Consider the following 18491-nt stretch of genomic DNA (forward strand, 5'->3'; position numbering starts at 1 on the left):
CACTCTATAGTTTTCAGTTTTATCTAAAGAAATAAACTATGGTTTGCACTTGCCTGAAAACAACCGATGACCTGTGCAACAAACTAGATTTAATGAACACTCACATCAGAGTGCTCTCTAAATTGATATAGTCTTTTATATACTAACTTTTTATGCTCTCCCACATCCGTTTAATGCTTCTAACCCTTCTTTTAGATTCTTTTAGTTTCTTTTATATTCTTATAGTCCTTTCGATATATCTTATGTTTTAATACTTTTCAGATTTCCAAAATGTTTTACAGATTCTAAATCAGGCATAGGCAAACTCGGCCCTCCAGATGTTTTGGGACTACAACTCCCATCATCCCTGACCACTGGTCCTGTTAGCTAGCGATGATGGGATTTGTTGTCCCAAAAACATCTGGAGGGCCGAGTTTGACTATGCCTGTTCTAAATGATTGTACCCCACCCTACTTATGCTGGTCTATGACCGCAATAAAGATTTGATGATGATGATGCCTGAAAACAAGGGTTGCAGACCAAACTATGGTTTGATGGAACTCATCCTTGCCCACGAGGGAGGTGGAAGTACATGAGTCTGAGGCTTATTTGTAACACCAAACTGTGGTTTGGTTATTATGCCAAAACACAGCAAGTGTAAAGTGTGCACGCATTTCAGACTTTACCTTGAGGTACTGATATAAACATATTGACATCCAATTAGAAAGCATCCTCTCCACCACAGTTTCTGATCTGAAACAAATGAACAAATAAATGTTGAACTACATGGCTAGTGCAGCCTGAATTCATGCATTTGTCAAGAGCTAAAATCCAGAATCTTTCCTATATTTCTTACCCAGCACATACAATCTCATGTAGATTCATTATAGGCATGTTTTGTAATGCGCATTCCCACTTACTTTGTGAGCAAACATGGTATAGTACTTAGAATGTTGTATTCTTTCCCCCCTTAGCCATTTAAGTGTTAATTTGTAGGAGTCTTCCTGGCGCATCGCAAAATCTGTAGATTAAGACATGAACTCCTCAATGCGCAGTTCTACTTTCTAATATAAGGTTGAAAATAGATGGTGTTGTGCGGATGCCTGATTATCGTCTTCCAAAGCAACTACTCTATTCTGAACTTAAAAATAGAAAGCATAATCCTGGTGGTCAACAAAAGAGATTTAAAGATTGTCTCAAGGCAAATTTAAAAAAATGTAGTATAGACAGTGACAACTGGGAAACACTGGCCTGTGAGCGCTCCAGTTGGAGAACAGCCTTTACCAAAGGTGTCATGGGCTTTGAAGACGCTCGAACTCAGGGTGAAAGGGAGAAATGTGCTAAGAGGAAGGCACGCTTGGCAAATCCACACCGTGATCAACTCCCACCCGGGAACCAATGTCCTCACTGTGGAAGAACATGTGGGTCCAGAATTGGCCTCCACAGTCACTTATGGACTCATTGTTAAAATCATGTTTATGGAAGACAATCTTACTTGGCTACAAGTGATCGCCAAAGAAGAAGAAATATTTTGATATCAGTAGCGATACGGAAGTACCCTAAGAATATCGTTCAATCAGTACTAAATTAACTGCTATAACAAATATGCCACAGAAGAAGCTCTAGGGTCTTCATTGTAACGTAGCTATCTGAGAGAAACGTCTGGAGGAGGATGCTTTTCCTGCTGGAGAAACCACAGCTCACAACTCTGGTTGTCTCTCTATCATATGACAGGAGAACATGCATCACATTCCTCACTGAAAGGATGTTTTATATCCTCTGTTACTACAAGGCAGGATAAAATGTGTATGGTTCTTCTCTTCCCACTGTATTCTCAGAATTGCACAGTAAGGTAGATTAGGCAAAGACATGTAATGATTGGCCCCAAGGTCACCCAATCAGCTTCATAGCTGAGTAGGGATTTGAACCCAAACCTCCCCAGCCCTACTCTTACATTCTCAAACATGTACTAAAGTTCTTAGAATCCCAATGCACAAATAGTAATAGATGTATTTGAGAAGGGAGGCAACAGACACAATAAGTTGTGCTCTGTTAAAAATGATGGGAGTTTTATTTCCTTTACTTGAATGGAAACTGGGCAACTGAAGAAACCTTCCCTACCTTCTGAGCATCAGTTTGGGATTTTTGGCCACAACATACTGCTCCATCAGCTCCAAAAACAATGTCCTCATGATGTCCGTATAGTATTCTAGCTTCCCGTGCAAAGCCACAGTCAAGAGAGATGCAAAATACACTTTTGCACGGGCAGAGAATTCTCTTTGGTTTTCTAATGTGTGAATGAACTAAACAAACAAAACAGAAAAACATCAGGTATGTGATTCAGCAACTGAATTTCATTCCATTCATTCATTCATTCATTCATTCTGTAACCAATTCCAAAAAGACGAATCACTGGGTCCATATTTATATGTTTCCTCATGTACAGAAACAGAAACAGGGACACACTTCTGGCCATAGCCCCCGTCAGCATAGTGTCCCCATTGCTGCACCACCCTCAACCTTTGCAGGGTGAACATGGATGTGTGAAAAGGGAACACTTTGCATGAACAGCTGCTTCCATAGAGGGGCTTCCACTGAGCAGGAAATCCACCATATCGGGTTTTCCACTTGTGTGAAGGTTCCCCTCTCAGATTTAACCAATGAAGATTTGAGGCGGCATAGTAGTGGGATGCAAAGAATTAGGGTCAGAAGTGTGGCTCTGATCTTGTTGCTACAAGTAAGTAACATAAAAGGTAAAGGTAAAGGGACCCCTGACAGTTAGGCCCAGCCGCAGACGACTCTGGGGTTACGTGCTCATCTTGCTCTATAGGCCGAGGAAGCCGGCGTTTGTCCGCAGACAGCTTCCGGGTCATGTGGCCAGCATGACTAAGCTGCTTCTGGCGAACCAGAGCAGCACACGGAAACGCCATTTACCTTCCCGCCAGAGCAGTAACTATTTATCTACTTGCACTTGATGTGCTTTCGAACCGCTAGGTGGGCAGGAGCTGGGACCGAACAACAGGAGCTCACCCCGTCGCGGGGATTCGAACCGCTGACCCTTTGATCAGCAAGCCTTAGGCTCAGTGGTTTAGACCACAGCACCACCAGCGTCTCAGTAAGTAACTTACATGTGAGTAAATGTAGGAATAGGGCTTTGGGCAAAATATACCACAACAGTACTAACTAGAGCTTGGCATTTTATTTTATTTTTTTGCCACATGAAGTGATGCCTTTGTTTAACTACGCCATTCAGCATTGTGTTTGTCATTTGCAACACGATAAACTTCATTGAACAATGAACTATCACACTGCCATTTGGTGCATATGTTTGGGACACCATTTGTTAAAGGAAAAAGGCAGAAATGGGGATTTCTAAAGCATTTCTCAGTTAAGTCTCAAAGAGGATACAAATGATCTATATAAGATATACAACCTTTTACTCTTTCTCAGATTGAAATTTTCTTTTAAATAACTTTTAGATCTAGGCATTTTAAAACACTGCTTTTATTTATTGTCACACTGAATGGCTAGTGCAGTGATCAAATTGGATATGAATAGTTCATGGAAGGAGCTAATAATATTTCAGCTCAATATCATATAGGGAATGACAGGAGCAGTGTCAAACTACTTGAGATATTATTTACATTGTTCACACAGCCTTTTGCAAAATATACATGGCAAAAATATGCAGACTAATTTTGTTGTTGTAGATATATATCAGGCAAAAATGCATTTCAAGGACACAAAGGGACCTTTCACGTTTTACTTACATTAATGAGAAATGATTTACTATTGAGCAGATTGGAGAATTGATTCAGTGCCTGTTCTACAGTTTGTCGTCGAGCTTCAGGAATATCCAGCCTCCCAGTGATCATAACATCTTTTTCTCCGTCTTTGGATGGCAGGAAGAAGACTCTGTCTGTATATGTTTTGTAGTCCAGCACAGGAATTCCTGCTTCATTAACATCGTTTGTCTGATCTTCCATTTCTATCATCAAATCTACAAGAGGCAACATTTTAAAGATTTCAGTGGAAAAGAAACTATTGATTCAGCCTTTGCTACTTTGAAGGGGGAAACATCAATATCCTGATTTTTTAACTGAAGCACCCTTTCAACTCTACTTCCATTTCCATTTCGGTCTCATTTAGCAAGATTTGCACCTTACAGTAAAACTTGTTTTCCCAGTGGAAGCTCGCTTAACAGAATTAGTTGCATGAAGAAATAATCTTGACAGGTGTTTCAATTTAGAACACAGTTGTGAGAAAATTACTTTATTTACTGGAGAGTAAATGCATTTTGCATTCTAGTTTGAGATATAAACTATCTGGAGCCAATGGTCTTGTTAACTGGGACAGCATAAGAATGCTGTATGGTACTTATCCTACGTACATTTCAAAGTATTATATGGATTGCTGTAGCCTTCCATACAAAACCTACTGAGTCAAAGAGACTGCCATGTTGTAAGGCCCTTGAACCAAGGTCTCACTTCTATGTTAAACTCTGTATCCATTAGACCTCACTGGCCCAATGTTCAGGCCAGACACTGAGGGCCTTCTGGTGGTTCCCTCACTGCGAGAAGTGAAGCTACAGGAAACCAGGCAGAGGGCCTTCTTGGCAGTGGTGTCTTCCCATCAGATGTCAAGGGGGTAAAGAACCACACAACTTTCAGAAGACATATGAAGGCAGCTCTGTTTCAGGAAGTTTTTTAATGCCTGATGTTTTATTATGTTTCTATCTGTGTTGGAAGCCACCCAGCCAGATGGGCGGCATATTAATAGCAATAATAATAATAATAATAATAATAATAATAATAATAATAATAATTCATCCACCACCAAAGGGCCTGTCAAGTTTGTATGCTTATTTCGGAGGAAGACAATTACTATAAGAGCAAGGCATGGGGACTAGTCCAGTTTTTCACACTCTGTCCCTGCCCTGTTACCTCAAACCTAAACCTCAAGGCCTAAAGGAAATGCTTCCCCCTCTGGACACAAGAGGAGCACCACATCCTCCTCATCCCAAATCATACTTTGGAAAGTGGGGGAGAGGAATGAAGCCCAGTACACAGCAAAGCTGAACTGTTTTCAGAAGGGAAATTTGCTCGGTACCACCCACTACCCCCTCCAGTGGATGTGAAACCATCTTCTGTCTTGCCCCCCATGATTATGTCTCATTGTAGCTGTGACCCCCAGCCACTAAAAATCAAGCTTCCCACTATCTGTAGAGCATCACCCTGTCTCTTATTTCCACCTCGAGCTAGACTGTGACAGGATGCTGGAAACTGGGATGAGTGGAAATGAATTGGTTGAGTTGCTTCTGATCACCTCAGTGAAAGCCTGCTCTGTGGGATTTGGCTCTGAGGAATTTAGCAACCTCCAATGTGATCGCTACAGGGAGCTTTACCTTTGAAGTTGGTTTGGAAGCCGCAACTAATGCAGAATCCACAGATTGCCTCTTTATGGGGGAAATTCGCAGGAAGAACATAATTAATATCTCAACTCACTTAGACCGACTGCTTCTGAGCCCAGTTCAAATCACTCGTGATGACTACTGAAGATCCAAATGGTCTTGGCCCTGTGTATCTAAAGGAGCTTATGTCCTTAGAACTATGGACAAAAGCCATGTTCTGCATCCTATTCTATGCAGGGAACCTCAGGCCTGGGGGCCCAATGTCCTCTTGGACATTTTCTGAGGCCTCACCTCTCACTGGTGTTGCTTTGCACCCCAAGGGTTGTTGCTTGGTTAGAATGTGTCCTTGCACTCAGATGATGCCTCTTGTGTGTCAGGATGGAGGGCAGAGAGGAGTTTGTGATAATGTGTAGACTCTAGCCCACTGTACAAAGATAACATTTACGTTTGTTGCTCTATCCATTTTGCCTCTGGCCCCATCCATCACTGCCATGTGGCTCTCAGAAGGTTGTCCAGAAGGAAATGTGGCCCCCAACTTTACAGAGTTGATGGCAGTAAGTGGGATCATCTTTAGAATGGTCCTGGTTGTGGGCATGGACTCAGCCTGGTTCCTCCCCCCACCCTGGTGTGGGTGGAGTAACGTTTTCATGCCAGGGTGGCATCACGATCACTCCAGGCCAATTGGCCAATCATTTTGAGCGGGGGGGATTGTGGGGGGTGTGTGTTTAAAAGTGACAGCGCGACGTGGGCTGTGCACCTGCTTCGCGCTGCCGAACACCCGCCCACCCTCCCTGTAATTTAGGTGTCCTCTGGCCTCGCTTTGGACATTGGTTGGTCGCCTGTCTTGGGACAGGGGCCAGATAGGCATTTTTCCATTTGGCAAATTGGCACGGGCCACTTGGTTTTCGCCTACCTCTTAGCAATCGTCACGACTTTGTAAGGTTTGGCGGTTAGGCATTGGCTCATTGATTTGTGGGGGAAGTGAGGTCAGCCACCGCCTGCCCCTCCATTGACCAAGGGTATTCCGTTAAAGGAATCCAGGGCCTGGTTCCTGTCCGAAGTCCGCTTGAGGGGCTAGGGCCATGCCAGGCCTCTGGGAACACCGAGGAAAGTTACAGGCAGGTTCCCCCGATGTGGCTTCCTCTTGGGGTGGTTTACCCTTACAGACTTCCTGCCAAGGGGGCAGGAGTCCGATATAGTCTATGCCAATGCCTAAGCCAATATCACTCACATTTCTGTAATTCAATAAAGTTGTGGCCTAAAATTTTGCCAGTAACCTTAAACTAAATATTCTGTGTCTGTGTGAATTTATTTTAACAAGGGACTGGTCTTGGGGCCTTCATATTGTCATACATAGTATGAAATGACCTTGATACAGGGATGCATCCGGTCCCCTCCCTGGATATAAAAACACTACACTTTCACAAAGCTATTCCTGCAGGCTGTTCTGTGTTGTTTTTAACTATTGCATCATTTTAAACTGTGGAATTTCTAGCAGGCTGAAAATTCATTCTAGGGTTGTTACAATTTCATTTTTATTGCAAACTACATTACTACGTGCTACATGAATATCGGAGAATCAAGTACAAGGATATGTAAAGAAACAGAACACTGACAATTTATAACCACAAAACATATTTTATCGAAATTCGTGGGTCAGCATTCAATGAATTTGTTACTGTGCACACACAGGAATATTGTGCACACCGAGGTAAACTGTTTCATGGGATTTTTAGTGTCCAAGACTGAGCAGAAGTTAAAAAGAGAAGATTAAAGGTATCTTAGCATGAACAGCAATGTTAACGGGTTTGGTAAGATTACAAAAAGATGGTTTCACCCAAAAGTGTTCATATGAAGATATGGCAGGAATGCATAATGCTCGGAAATGAGAGGGCAATGAAAAGCTCTCATTTTTCTTTCAATATGAAGGTCTAATAATGAACAGTGGATTTTTGTGCAGCTGCTATGATTTTTTAAACCAAGGTTCTATCTTTTAAGAACTGTAGCATGTGAGCGAAATTGCATCTGTAAGAAATGTTTGTTAAGGGAAGCAGATGCGAAAAGCAATCAGATTCCAAGGCATGAAATGCGTTAAAAAAATCTGTCCCTAATATAGCAACTGAGAGAACAGATCAGAGGCTAGTACGTTTATTTGGGGTTGGGACATAGCTGTTATTCCAGTTAAGTCTGAAGTTTCTCTTTTTATCATTTTAAAATATAAATGGCAGATAGAACAGTGCATGAAGGAGCAAAGATCAATATGCAAGTACAACTAGGCTATTGGCAGGAAGGAAGGAGGTTAAATAGTTCATCTGTTATCACTGACAATACATCAGGTTGATCAAAGAGCCTTTAAGTTTTGACACAGGAGAGGATGAATCGCTTTGTCACCTTACAAAGGCACAGAACAGAGGGCTTCTGGTTTCTTGACTGACCAGTACTCAGAGTCAATCAACTTGTTGTCTCAGCAATATTTTTCATCTACCCCCATTTTCTTTGTTTTGTAAACATTCCCTATGGTCAGAGAGCAGGCTGTCACATAACCGGTGAGCACTGGTCCTTTTTGGCAAGTCCTCACCCAGCTACAAGTCAAACTCAGTCTGGTGAAACAGTCAGAACTGAAGGAAAAGGACAGAGCTAGAGAAACAGGATCAATTTTTAGGGCAGGGATAGGGCAAAAACTAGACAGGAGCTGGCAGAAGATGCAAAAGCAGAGTTAGCTGTACTAGTCCATAAGGGTGGGGGGAAACCCTCCCAAATCCAGAGTTGGGGAATACCTTTACTGGGACTAACCAAAATGTCTCAATAGTTTGACATCTGGTAAGTTGTTATGCTTTTGAATTATGGTGCTGGAGGAGACTCTTGAGAGTCCCATGGACTGCAAGAAGAGCAAACCTATCCATTCTTGAGGCAATCAGCCCTGAGTGCTCACTGGAAGGACAGATTGTGAAGCTGAGGCTCCAATACTTTGGCCACCTCATGAGAAGAGAAGACTCCCTGGAAAAGACCCTGATGTTGGGAAAGATGGAGGGCACAAGGAGAAGGGGACGGCAGAGGACGAGATGGTTGGACGGTGTTCTCGAAGCTACCAGCATGAGTTTGACCAAACTGCGGGAGGCAGTGGAAGACAGAAGTGCCTGGCGTGCTCTGGTCCATGGGGTCACGAAGAGTCGGACACGACTAAACGACTAAACAACAACAACAAGAAGTTGTTATACAAAGGGGGGGGGGTGGTAGGAGGGAGGAGGAAAAAACAAAGTAGAAAAGCTAGGCTGCTGTTAGCTACCAGTTGATGGGGTTGGAAAGGCATTTTACTCATATCTGTGTGCCTTATTTGAGCAATGCAGGATTTCTGCCTTCCTCGCAGCAATCTTGTTAAGTCTATGGCTTAACTACATTGGTCCGTATTTCTGGCACAACTTCTCGCTCAGGGCAATTGGAGGCCTCCCGCAGGAGTAAGCAAAGATGGACTCCCTTGCTCCTCACTGGTATATGGGTGACAATTCAAGGCCACATCCCAGTTTGACAGCTGGCACATCTGCCACACCCCCAAATTACAGGATGGGACCATGGTATCAGTTTGTAAAGTGGTGAGCCCAAAATGCCTACTACTCCCAACAATGTTTTTCTAGCGTGTTAGCGTGGTTGTGCCAGTTTAGTAGTTATAGACTGCCTGAGGACTGGAACCTTGTCTAATGCCTAGGCAAATGCTGTGACCAGCAGCCAATAAAATGTTGTGGCCATTTGTACCCCATTTCAGCATATTGCTCCTTCACCTGCCACCCCACTCCACACTGCTGCCGCAAACTGTGTTATAGCAGGAACATCTTCAGGTGGCGCTGTGGGTTAAACCACAGAGCCTAGGACTTGCTGATCAGAAGGTTGCGGTTCGAATCCCTGCGACGGGGTGAGCTCCCATTGCTCGGTCCCTGCTCCTGCCAACCTAGCAGTTCGAAAGCATGTCAAAGTGCAAGTAGATAAATAGGTACCACTCTGGCGGGAAGGTAAACGGCGTTTCCGTGCGCTGTTCTGGTTCGCTGGCCACATGACCCGGAAGCTGAACGCCGGCTCCCTCGGCCAATAAAGAGAGATGAGCGCCGCAACCCCAGAGTCGGTCACGACTGGACCTAATGGTCAGGGGTCCCTTTACCTTTTACCCCGTTTCAGCCTATTGCTCCTTCACCTGCCACCCCATTCCACACTGCTGCCGCAAACTGCGTTATAGTAGGAACATCTTCAGAGTGAAAGAGGCCTGACTATTTCTCCCTGTTGCCAATTTGGTTCCAGGTACTTCTTTTCCTTTTACATCAAGAAACAAACCCCATCGGTTCCTTTTATGTATTCTCTTTTTGACGGCCTTTGCATTTAATTGCCACATGACTATGCAATGCGCATGTCAACACGCTGTAATCTAGAACGGCTGCGCCTCCTGCATATCCTCAGAAGGCAATTTAAGGCAGACAGTGGCAGCATTTCGACACATCTTGTGATTTCTCCGGAGGCCCCACAAGAAATTAGGTATAAGTCATACCTGTAAATTCCTTTTTGCACCGGTCTCTGACGCTTTCCTCCAAGCCTTCAAGTTGTGATTTAATTTTTTCGTATTCTCGTTCTGCTTGTTCGCTTTGCCGTCTATAAGGAATAGAAACAGAGAGTACAGAAAAGTTACAGGCTGTAAAAATAAATCATTTTACAACACAGCCATGCAAAAGGCCAGAGGGATCTTCCGATGCGCAGTCTTTTTCCTCCTGATCTTTTAAAACTGAGAAGGCAGAGGGGTGGGGGAGTAGAAAAGAAAACAATAGGCTGAAATTTAAGCTGGCACAAAATTAACAAGGCTTTATTGATTTTACTGCAGCCAGGATTGTTTAAAAATTTACCTCAAAGAATGGATTTTATTCAAAAGAAAACTATTAACTGTTGAATGAAGTTGAGTCATAATTGCTGCTGGCCTGTTCCACAGTTGTTTATGAACCTGGACTAATGGCTGCGTGCTTTATCAATACCGTTCTTAATGCTCAGGTTAGTTGCAGCCTTTCAACATTAGTCATGTGCAAGTTTCAATTTAAATCTCATTGCTGTAACAAGCACTCAGATTACCCTCTACACAGTTAGGTTCCCCCCCCCCCCTGAATATGTTTTTCTAACACGTATTCATTCGGAAGGGAAACACACAATTTTGAGCGTGGGGGACTAGTTGTGAACAAGAAACACTTGGGGTATCCTGTAGGGTGCAAATTTGTTCAGACACTGCACAGAAACACAAAACCTGTGGAGTTTTCAGTTGTGTGACTCATATTCTGGGTTTCTGCAATCGAAACAGATTTGATAACCTCCACTCATTTTTCTGGTCTTTCATAAGATAACTCAGATATGAAACAATGCCTCTCCTTGCAAAAATATACATTATAAAGATCTCAGACCGCAAGTTCAGCATAGATTCCCCCCCCCCCCAGGAAAGTTTCCTGAATACAGGTGGTAGGAACCTAAACATCCTAATCCTTTCCTACAAAAATACACCTGTATTTTGCATTCCAAAGTCCCTCAGTTTCTTCCATGAAGTTGTTCTCTGAAGACAGATATAATGACCCTTTGTTGTTTCCAATACCATGTTAGAAAGTCTCATCTGCCTTTGCTTTGACTAAAGATATACAATACATACCCACCTCCCGTCATGACATGTACAGAAAATGCACAGCAAACCAATCATCTTAATATTTAGAAACCTTCAAAAACCGGCAGAAAGAAATGCTAACCACATCTATCTTCCCCACATCCTGCTTAGAATATTTCTTTGATTGCACATATGTACAGCTCCAAGACATAGGATGATTAGTATCAGTGAGGGTTGAAAAAAAACCCCCTGAAGCAATGTGATATTCTATTTCACACAGAACCGCATGTGTGAACACTGGGAATCATCACAAATAATTTTCTTCGTATTTCTCTGCAGACCCATTTCCCTTCACCATCAGCTTTTGCCTCCGGCATTTCAATATTATCTGATGACTGATAACCACATCTTACCTGTAGCAGAAGATTGAGATGATGATAATAGCCACCATGGGAATTAATACCAATGGCAAGATCAAGCCTAGTGGTATGTCACTCACTTGGGTATACTCAACTCTTCCTAGGATCCATTCTTTGAAGCCAAATTTCACCTAGATAAATAAGTGCACTTTGTAAGTTAATAATCAGACAGCATGATTTTATTATGCATTATGATGTTTTAGATCTATGCCCCTTTGTTCCCCATCCCCCGGAACAACTGAGCTTATGTTCCCAGATATATCCAAAGAATATAATATATTCTAATGTAGGATAGATAAAGTCCAACCTTAAACAGTATTATGAGTGCCAAGTTAACTTGCTTATCCTAACCACGTCTACTCAGAATTAAGTTCTACTGAATACAATGGGGTGTTTATCCCCAGGTAAATGGGGTGAGGTTTGCAGCCTAACTAATTAATCCTTACTATATGCTAACAATTCAAAATCATCAAAATGGGAGAGGATGAAGGCAGGCCAGTGGGTAAGGATAGCACAAACACAAACCACAGTGAAGGGATTGCCCAGCATAAAACATAAGGTTTAATTAGAAATTTCTACCCCACCTTTCAGGCTTAAGGGACACCCAAAGTGGCTTCTAAATTAAAACACAGAAATAAAATAACAGTTGTTATGTACTGAAGTTCTCACCCTGGGCCAGCAGGGGGATACTGTAGATAGTTATGCAAATGAAGGATCGAAAGTGATGTTTAGTGATTGGCTAGTTACAGAAAATGGTTACTGCTGCATTCTAGTGGAGCTCTATATAAGCAGGCTGACTGAGCTCCTCAGTCAGTTCTGTTCCAGCTTACAAATAAAGAGCTGCTTTGGAAGAATTGCTGTGTCGTCTGATATGTCTACCCACAATTCAACAACAGTAACTCCAATACAACCAAAATCAGGAGCATAACGTTGATGAAAACGGCAGCAAGGGGAGAGAGAATGGTAGAGGTCAAAATAAAATATGGCAAAACTACAGTAGGAGATTATAAACATAGGGAAGATTAAATGCATGGAAATCATAAAAGAGAGTCTTTCTACTCTCCCCCAAAAGAGGAAGCTAACTGGACCTCTCTAGGGAAGTGCCTTTAAGAAGGCCTGCTCCTGCATCGCAGCCAACTGAAAGCAGAGAAAGGCCTCAGATGGGTGTGCAGGTTTAGTTAGTCCTTCACTTAGTATTACCCTACCTAAATCCGACTGCCGCCTACAAAGCTTTCAACTCTATGAAGTTGCAAAACTTAACCCAGACTTAAATACTAAATACACAATCAAAATCAAACACAAAACCAGCAACAAAATTATTAGATCAATCCAAACGTTTTAAAAAAACAAATGTATGTTGACTAGACATCTAAAAGACAATAGCAAGGGGATCTGGCCACTCCTGCACACCAGGAGTAAAAGGTACAGGACCCCTGGACAGTTAAGTCCAGTCAAAGGTGACTGTCTTTCAGGCCGAGGGAGCTGGCGTTTGTCCACAGACAGCTTTCCGGGTCATGTGGCCAGCATGACTAAACGGCTTCTGGCACAATGGAACACCGTGATGGAAAACAGGGCACTCGGAAACGCCGCTTACCTTCCCACTGCAGTGGTACCTATTTATCTACTTGCACTGGCATGATTTCGAACTGCTAGGTTGACAGGAGCTGGGACAGAGCAACGGGAGCTCACTCTGTTGTGCAGATTCGAACCGCCGACCTTCTGATCAGCAAGCCCAGGAGGCTCAGTGGTTTAGACCACGGCACCACCCGTGTCCCAATACACCAGGAGTAGCAACATGGGGCCTTCTAGATGTTATTGGCCTCTATCTTCATTAGCCTGCAGCCATCATGACTAATGGTCAGGGATGCTGGGAGTTAACTGTCCACAAGCATCCTCAAGGCTCCACATTGACTACGTCTGCTGTAAACATTAAGCTGTGGCACTGTATATCAGATGGATTGAATGTGTTTTTATTGTTTTAACTTCGTAATTTTCTTTTTGGATACCACCACAATATTTGTGAATGGTGAGTGGTTTATAACTTCATTCTTTCAATAAATAAGACCGCAGTTCCCTGGGGTGCCATTCCCAGATCACATGTTTCACTGACTCCTCCAAAAGTACTGCTTCCTTAAGCTGCTGCTTGGGGTTGCTTGTGCTGGTAGGGTGGCCCTGAATCTAGATCAGAGTTTCCCAAACTTGGGTCTCCTCTACAGCTGTTTTTGGACTACAACTCCCATCATCCCTAGCTATCAAGAACAGTGGTCAGGGATGATGGGAATTGTAGTCCAAAAGCTGCTGGAGACCCAAGTTTGGGAAACACTGATCTAGATCGATGCACATTTCAGTACCAGTACAGCCTAGGCCTTAGCAAAAGAAAGCTAACACTTGCTTTCACCCATTCTGTTTCTAGGCAAGGAGTGGCAAACGGGAGAATGGTTTTTTTCTGCCCGTGCTCTTTGGAAGCACAAATCATGCGTAAAAGAAGGCTCTTTATTATTGCCACTTCAAAACAAGATGCCCTCTGTGCCGCACACCTTATATGTGTTGTTAAAAAGACAGATAAATGTGACCTACGCTGAATTCTGGCAGGTTATTAACCGTATCTCTCTTCTGCCTTCTCTTGGGCGGGGGCTGCACTTCAGGTGGCTCACAGTACAAATCGTTCTCCGTCAGGGTTTTGATGACGCAGGGCTCCTCTCCCACGAATGCTCGCGCCTCTTCCAACGTCATAGCTTTGTTGAGATTACTGCCCTAGACAGAAACACAGAAACACTAAGCCATCTTAGCTATCAACTCGCTTCGTGGTGTCTGGGAGCGGAGGGGAGGAGAGGGAAGGAAAAGGATAAAAGCTTTCATGATTAATACATTCATGTTTCGCACAGTTCCATCTGAAAACCAAACAGCTGGATTTGATATCAATGTGGAAGAGGAAATACCCTCAGGGTAGCTGACGTTCTGAGGCAAATCTGTAAGCCTTGTTCATGGAAGCTGTTTCTGCAGGGCAACGAGAATGCCGGCCTAGATTTACAATAGTCAATATCATCCCCTGGTGGCAACAGGGGGTATAAATAAGGTCAAAGAATGTCAGGAGAACTTGCTGATAAGGACTCAATTCTTGATTTCAGCAAGAGGAAACCCCACTGACAAGAAACCTTTAGAGGCATATGTCAGCAGGCAAAGACAGGTCTCCTCCACCCCTAAGTAGCACAAAAAAAGGAATTTATGCTCCCCACATTCAGATAACACTAGTCTTTGAAAACAGTGTTTGGAATTATTCCAGTCAACTGTTTGCATCGGGTTAACGCAAGTAGGAAAGAAAGCGCCATATGCAAATATGAAAGGGCAAAGCACACTGAGAGAAGTCATTTTCCTGACACACTTACCTTTGCGTGAATAAGTTTATTGACTTGTTTTTTGACACCATCCGTGAAGTTTTCAAAGGTTGGATCAGCAACATATTGAAAGTCTTTTCCCACATGATGACCATCCATTTGGAGAAGCACAGTAATTCTGTAATTTTCTGGGTCCTCCAGCACCGGTGGTGATAAGAAGACTAGAGTGGTGTCATTGATCTTTGAGATGGTTTTTCCTTCAAACTAAACAAACAAACAAACAAACAAACAAACAAACAAACAAACAAACAAGTATTGGTGATCACTGGCAGGTAATTTTTTACATTTTTTCTTTATTCTTCCCTCCCTCCTTGTCTCACACATATACAAGCAAATTCAATGTGCAAGCTGTCACCTCTCTCTTGCAATCTCATACACTTTAGTCCTTTTTCGAAAGTTGGTATTTTTGCTACTGCAGCACTGGTAATTCATCTCTGTGTCTATCGAATTGGTAAAAAGCATGCACTACTTCATATGCATTGTTTTAGGATGGATGTTCATAGGTGTATCCCAGTGTATAAACAGTGCATTTCTGAATACTAAGTTTAACTGGACTCCATTCTTGCCATCTTTGACACAATTAATTTTGCTAATCATTTTTACACCACAAACTGTGAATTTCACTTGTAGTTTTATGCAGTGTCAGTGCTTCTTCCAAATTAACCTTTGCATACTAATGTGTGAGTTTACTGCATGGGTAGGCAAACTAAGGCCCGGGGACCAGATCCATCCCAATCACCTTCTAAATCTGGTCCGCGGACGGTCCAAGAATCAGTGTGTTTTTACATAAGTAGAATGGTGTTCTTTTATTTAAAATGCATCTCCGGGTTATTTGTGGGGCCTGCCTAGTGTTTTTACATGAGTAGACTGTGTGCTATAATTTAAAATGCATCTCTGGGTTATTTGTGGGGCACAGGAATACGTTCACCCCCCATAAAAATATAGCCTGGGCCCCCACAAGGTCTGAGAGACAGTGGACTGGCCTCCTGCTGAAAAAGTTTGTTGTCCCCTGGTTTACTGCATATCAGATCATGTTATATAGGGGTTCATACAGGGGGGGAAACTATTCAAAACATTAAAATTACAATTAATAATGTGACTAACAAAGAAAAAAAGCAGCAACAGCACAAAGATCTAAAATCCCCTTGGTTCCTTTAACATATTTCCAGCTGGGCAAGAAAACTATCCCCGCCTTGGAGCGGGCACAGCAAAATTCCTTCTTATAGGAATTACCGTATTTTTTGCTCTATAAGACGCACCAGACCACAAGAAGCACCTAGTTTTTGGAGGAGGAAAACAAGAAAAAAAATATTCTGAATCTCAGAAGCCAGAACAGCAAGAGGAATCGCTGCGCAGTGAAAGCAGCGATCCCTCTTGCTGTTCTGGCTTCTGTGATAGCTGCGCAGCCTGCTTTTGCTCCATAAGACGCACACACATTTCCCCTTACTTTTTAGGAGGGAAAAAGTGAGTCTTATAGAGCAAAAAATACGGTAATAGGAGGGAAATGGAGGGGAAATCTGCAAGAGTACCACATAAACATTTTCCTTATCGTCCTCCCTGATTGGTGTGAGCCCCGCAGGGCTTGGACATGGCAATTTGTGCCCCACGGACTCACCCTCTTCCAATTATGCCACTCAAAACCTAGTAATTAAATCCTAACGTTCTTGACCAACTACTGAATCCACTAAAACCAACAAAGAGAAATTTCAAGGCTTTTTGGATTAGGTACAGTTTCAGTATGAACTGACTGGGACCCTGTGCCTCTTCCATGAGAGCCCTGGAGGGTAGCAACATGAGAACAAGCCTGTGATCTTTGGATGCAGGGTGCTATAGAAATTTAATAATGAATAAAATACTGCCCACACTGTATTTCTGTACAAAGGAGAGAAGATGGTTACCTTTTGTACCTCCTCTGTCTGCCTCTTCCTCCTCTTCCTTGATGATCTCTCGACAAAAGGCTTAAATATAACTTTCACAGAGAAATGCTGGATAATATCAAAACCAGCTCCAACGACTGTAATATTTCGGCCTCCGCTAAAATATAAAAGCACAAATAAAACCATGTATCCCATTGTTCTCCTAATGTCTACTCAGAGTAGACTTGGTGAAGTTCAAAGACATTTTAAATGCGTTCATTAATGGGTCTTTCCTAGAGTAGGGTTAAGTTGACTGTAACCCTTAATCTGGAGTAGGAAGAAAGTCATGAACATCTTATTAATTTGATACATTATTCTTAAACAAAAGAGAGCTCTGCCTTTCTTGAAGGTGATGACTTCTGTTTTAGAAGAAATATACAATTATGCTACATTTATTGTGATTGTTTAAGACCCAGGATACTTGTTATCTAATAATTACATTGAAAGCAGAGAGGGGGGAAACCTTATAATTTCAGCTCATTAAAGTTGAAGACTTTATTTTCCTACAAAAGAAATATTTCATTACCTGCAAATGCTGACTTCAGGTGTGATCTTGCTAACTGTAGGGTTTTCACTGTAGGTAAACGGTTCGTTTTCTATCCTTCTTTCATTGCTTCCATGCCATACTGTTACAGGAACAGGCCCTTCCTTGCTATTTGGTCCAGTAACGCAAACTATTTCTTGCCCAAATGTGATACTAAATTAAGAAAAAAGGAGAGAGAAAATCACATCAAGACTGACTTCTACAACCTCCCGAACCCCAGCCCACAGGAAAACAACGTCTTCATTTCCTCAAGTGACACAGAGAATACCAGCATTATTTAGTCTAACATTTAGAATATTAAAATGGGGCTACATTCGATATAATGTGCTGACCTTTAAAGTCCTAAATGGCCTTGGTCCTGTATACCTGAAGGAGAGTCTCCACCCCCATCGTTCAGCCTGGACACTGAGATCCAGCGCCGAGGGGCTTCTCGCAGTTCCCTCACTGCGAGAAGCCAATTTACAGGGAACCAGGCAGAGGGCCTTCTCGGTAGTGGCGCCTACCCTGTGGAACGCCCTCCCATCAGATGTCAAGGAAATAAGCAGCTATCCTATTTTTAAAAGACATCTGAAGGCAGCCCTGTTTAGGGAAGTTTTTAATATTTAATGCTGTATTGTTTTTAAACACTTGATTGGAAGCCGCACAGAGTGGCTGGGGAAACTCAGCCAGATGGGCGGGGTATACATAAATTATTATTATTATTATTATTATTATTATTATTATTATTATTATTATTATCATGGCTACGTAAGAGAAACAGTGAATGTGTATAAGCATGAACATCTGAGAAACCAAGTTCACTATCATCCAATGCAAGTACAGTGGTACCTCGGGTTAAGTATTTAATTCGTTCCGGAGGTCCGTTCTTAACCTGAAACTCCTCTTAACCTGAAGCACCACTTTAGCTAATGGGGCCTCCTGCTGCTGCCGTGCTGCCGGAGCACGATTTCTGTTCTCATCCTGAAGCAAAGTTCTTAACCCGAGGTACTATTTCTGGGTTAGCGGAGTCTGTAACCTGAAGTGTATGTAACCTGAAGCATATGTAACCCGAGGTACTAGTGTACCCCTTTGTGCTGGGTATTTGGGAAGGGGGAGAAGGGGGACGTCAGGAGAGCAAAGGAGTGATGTGACCATGATTAATTGACTCTGGGCTTATAGCCCAGCCATGCCCCCCCCAATAGATAGCTCTTTAGATACCTTTGCTCAGGGTAGTA

The 18491-nt window shown here is 42.7% G+C and overlaps 1 protein-coding gene across 3 annotated transcripts in view; it reads right to left on the reverse strand.

The window, feature by feature from the left end:
• Positions 1–18491, reverse strand: part of PLXNB2 (plexin B2) — a 331464-nt gene that overhangs the window by 26066 nt on the left and 286907 nt on the right. For all 3 annotated transcript variants that reach the window (XM_083574852.1, XM_083574854.1, XM_083574853.1), the window contains exons 19-27: positions 17260–17430; positions 16716–16851; positions 14809–15021; positions 14000–14176; positions 11417–11553; positions 9921–10021; positions 3750–3979; positions 2101–2282; positions 666–732 (exon numbers count right to left, since the gene is read on the reverse strand). In XM_083574852.1, the coding sequence (XP_083430978.1) occupies positions 666–732; positions 2101–2282; positions 3750–3979; positions 9921–10021; positions 11417–11553; positions 14000–14176; positions 14809–15021; positions 16716–16851; positions 17260–17430 (1414 nt within the window). The remainder of the gene's footprint in view (positions 1–665; positions 733–2100; positions 2283–3749; positions 3980–9920; positions 10022–11416; positions 11554–13999; positions 14177–14808; positions 15022–16715; positions 16852–17259; positions 17431–18491) is intronic.

The sequence above is a fragment of the Podarcis filfolensis genome (genome assembly GCF_964270895.1).
Source record: "Podarcis filfolensis genome assembly, chromosome: 10".
NCBI classification, from domain to species: domain Eukaryota; kingdom Metazoa; phylum Chordata; class Lepidosauria; order Squamata; family Lacertidae; genus Podarcis; species Podarcis filfolensis.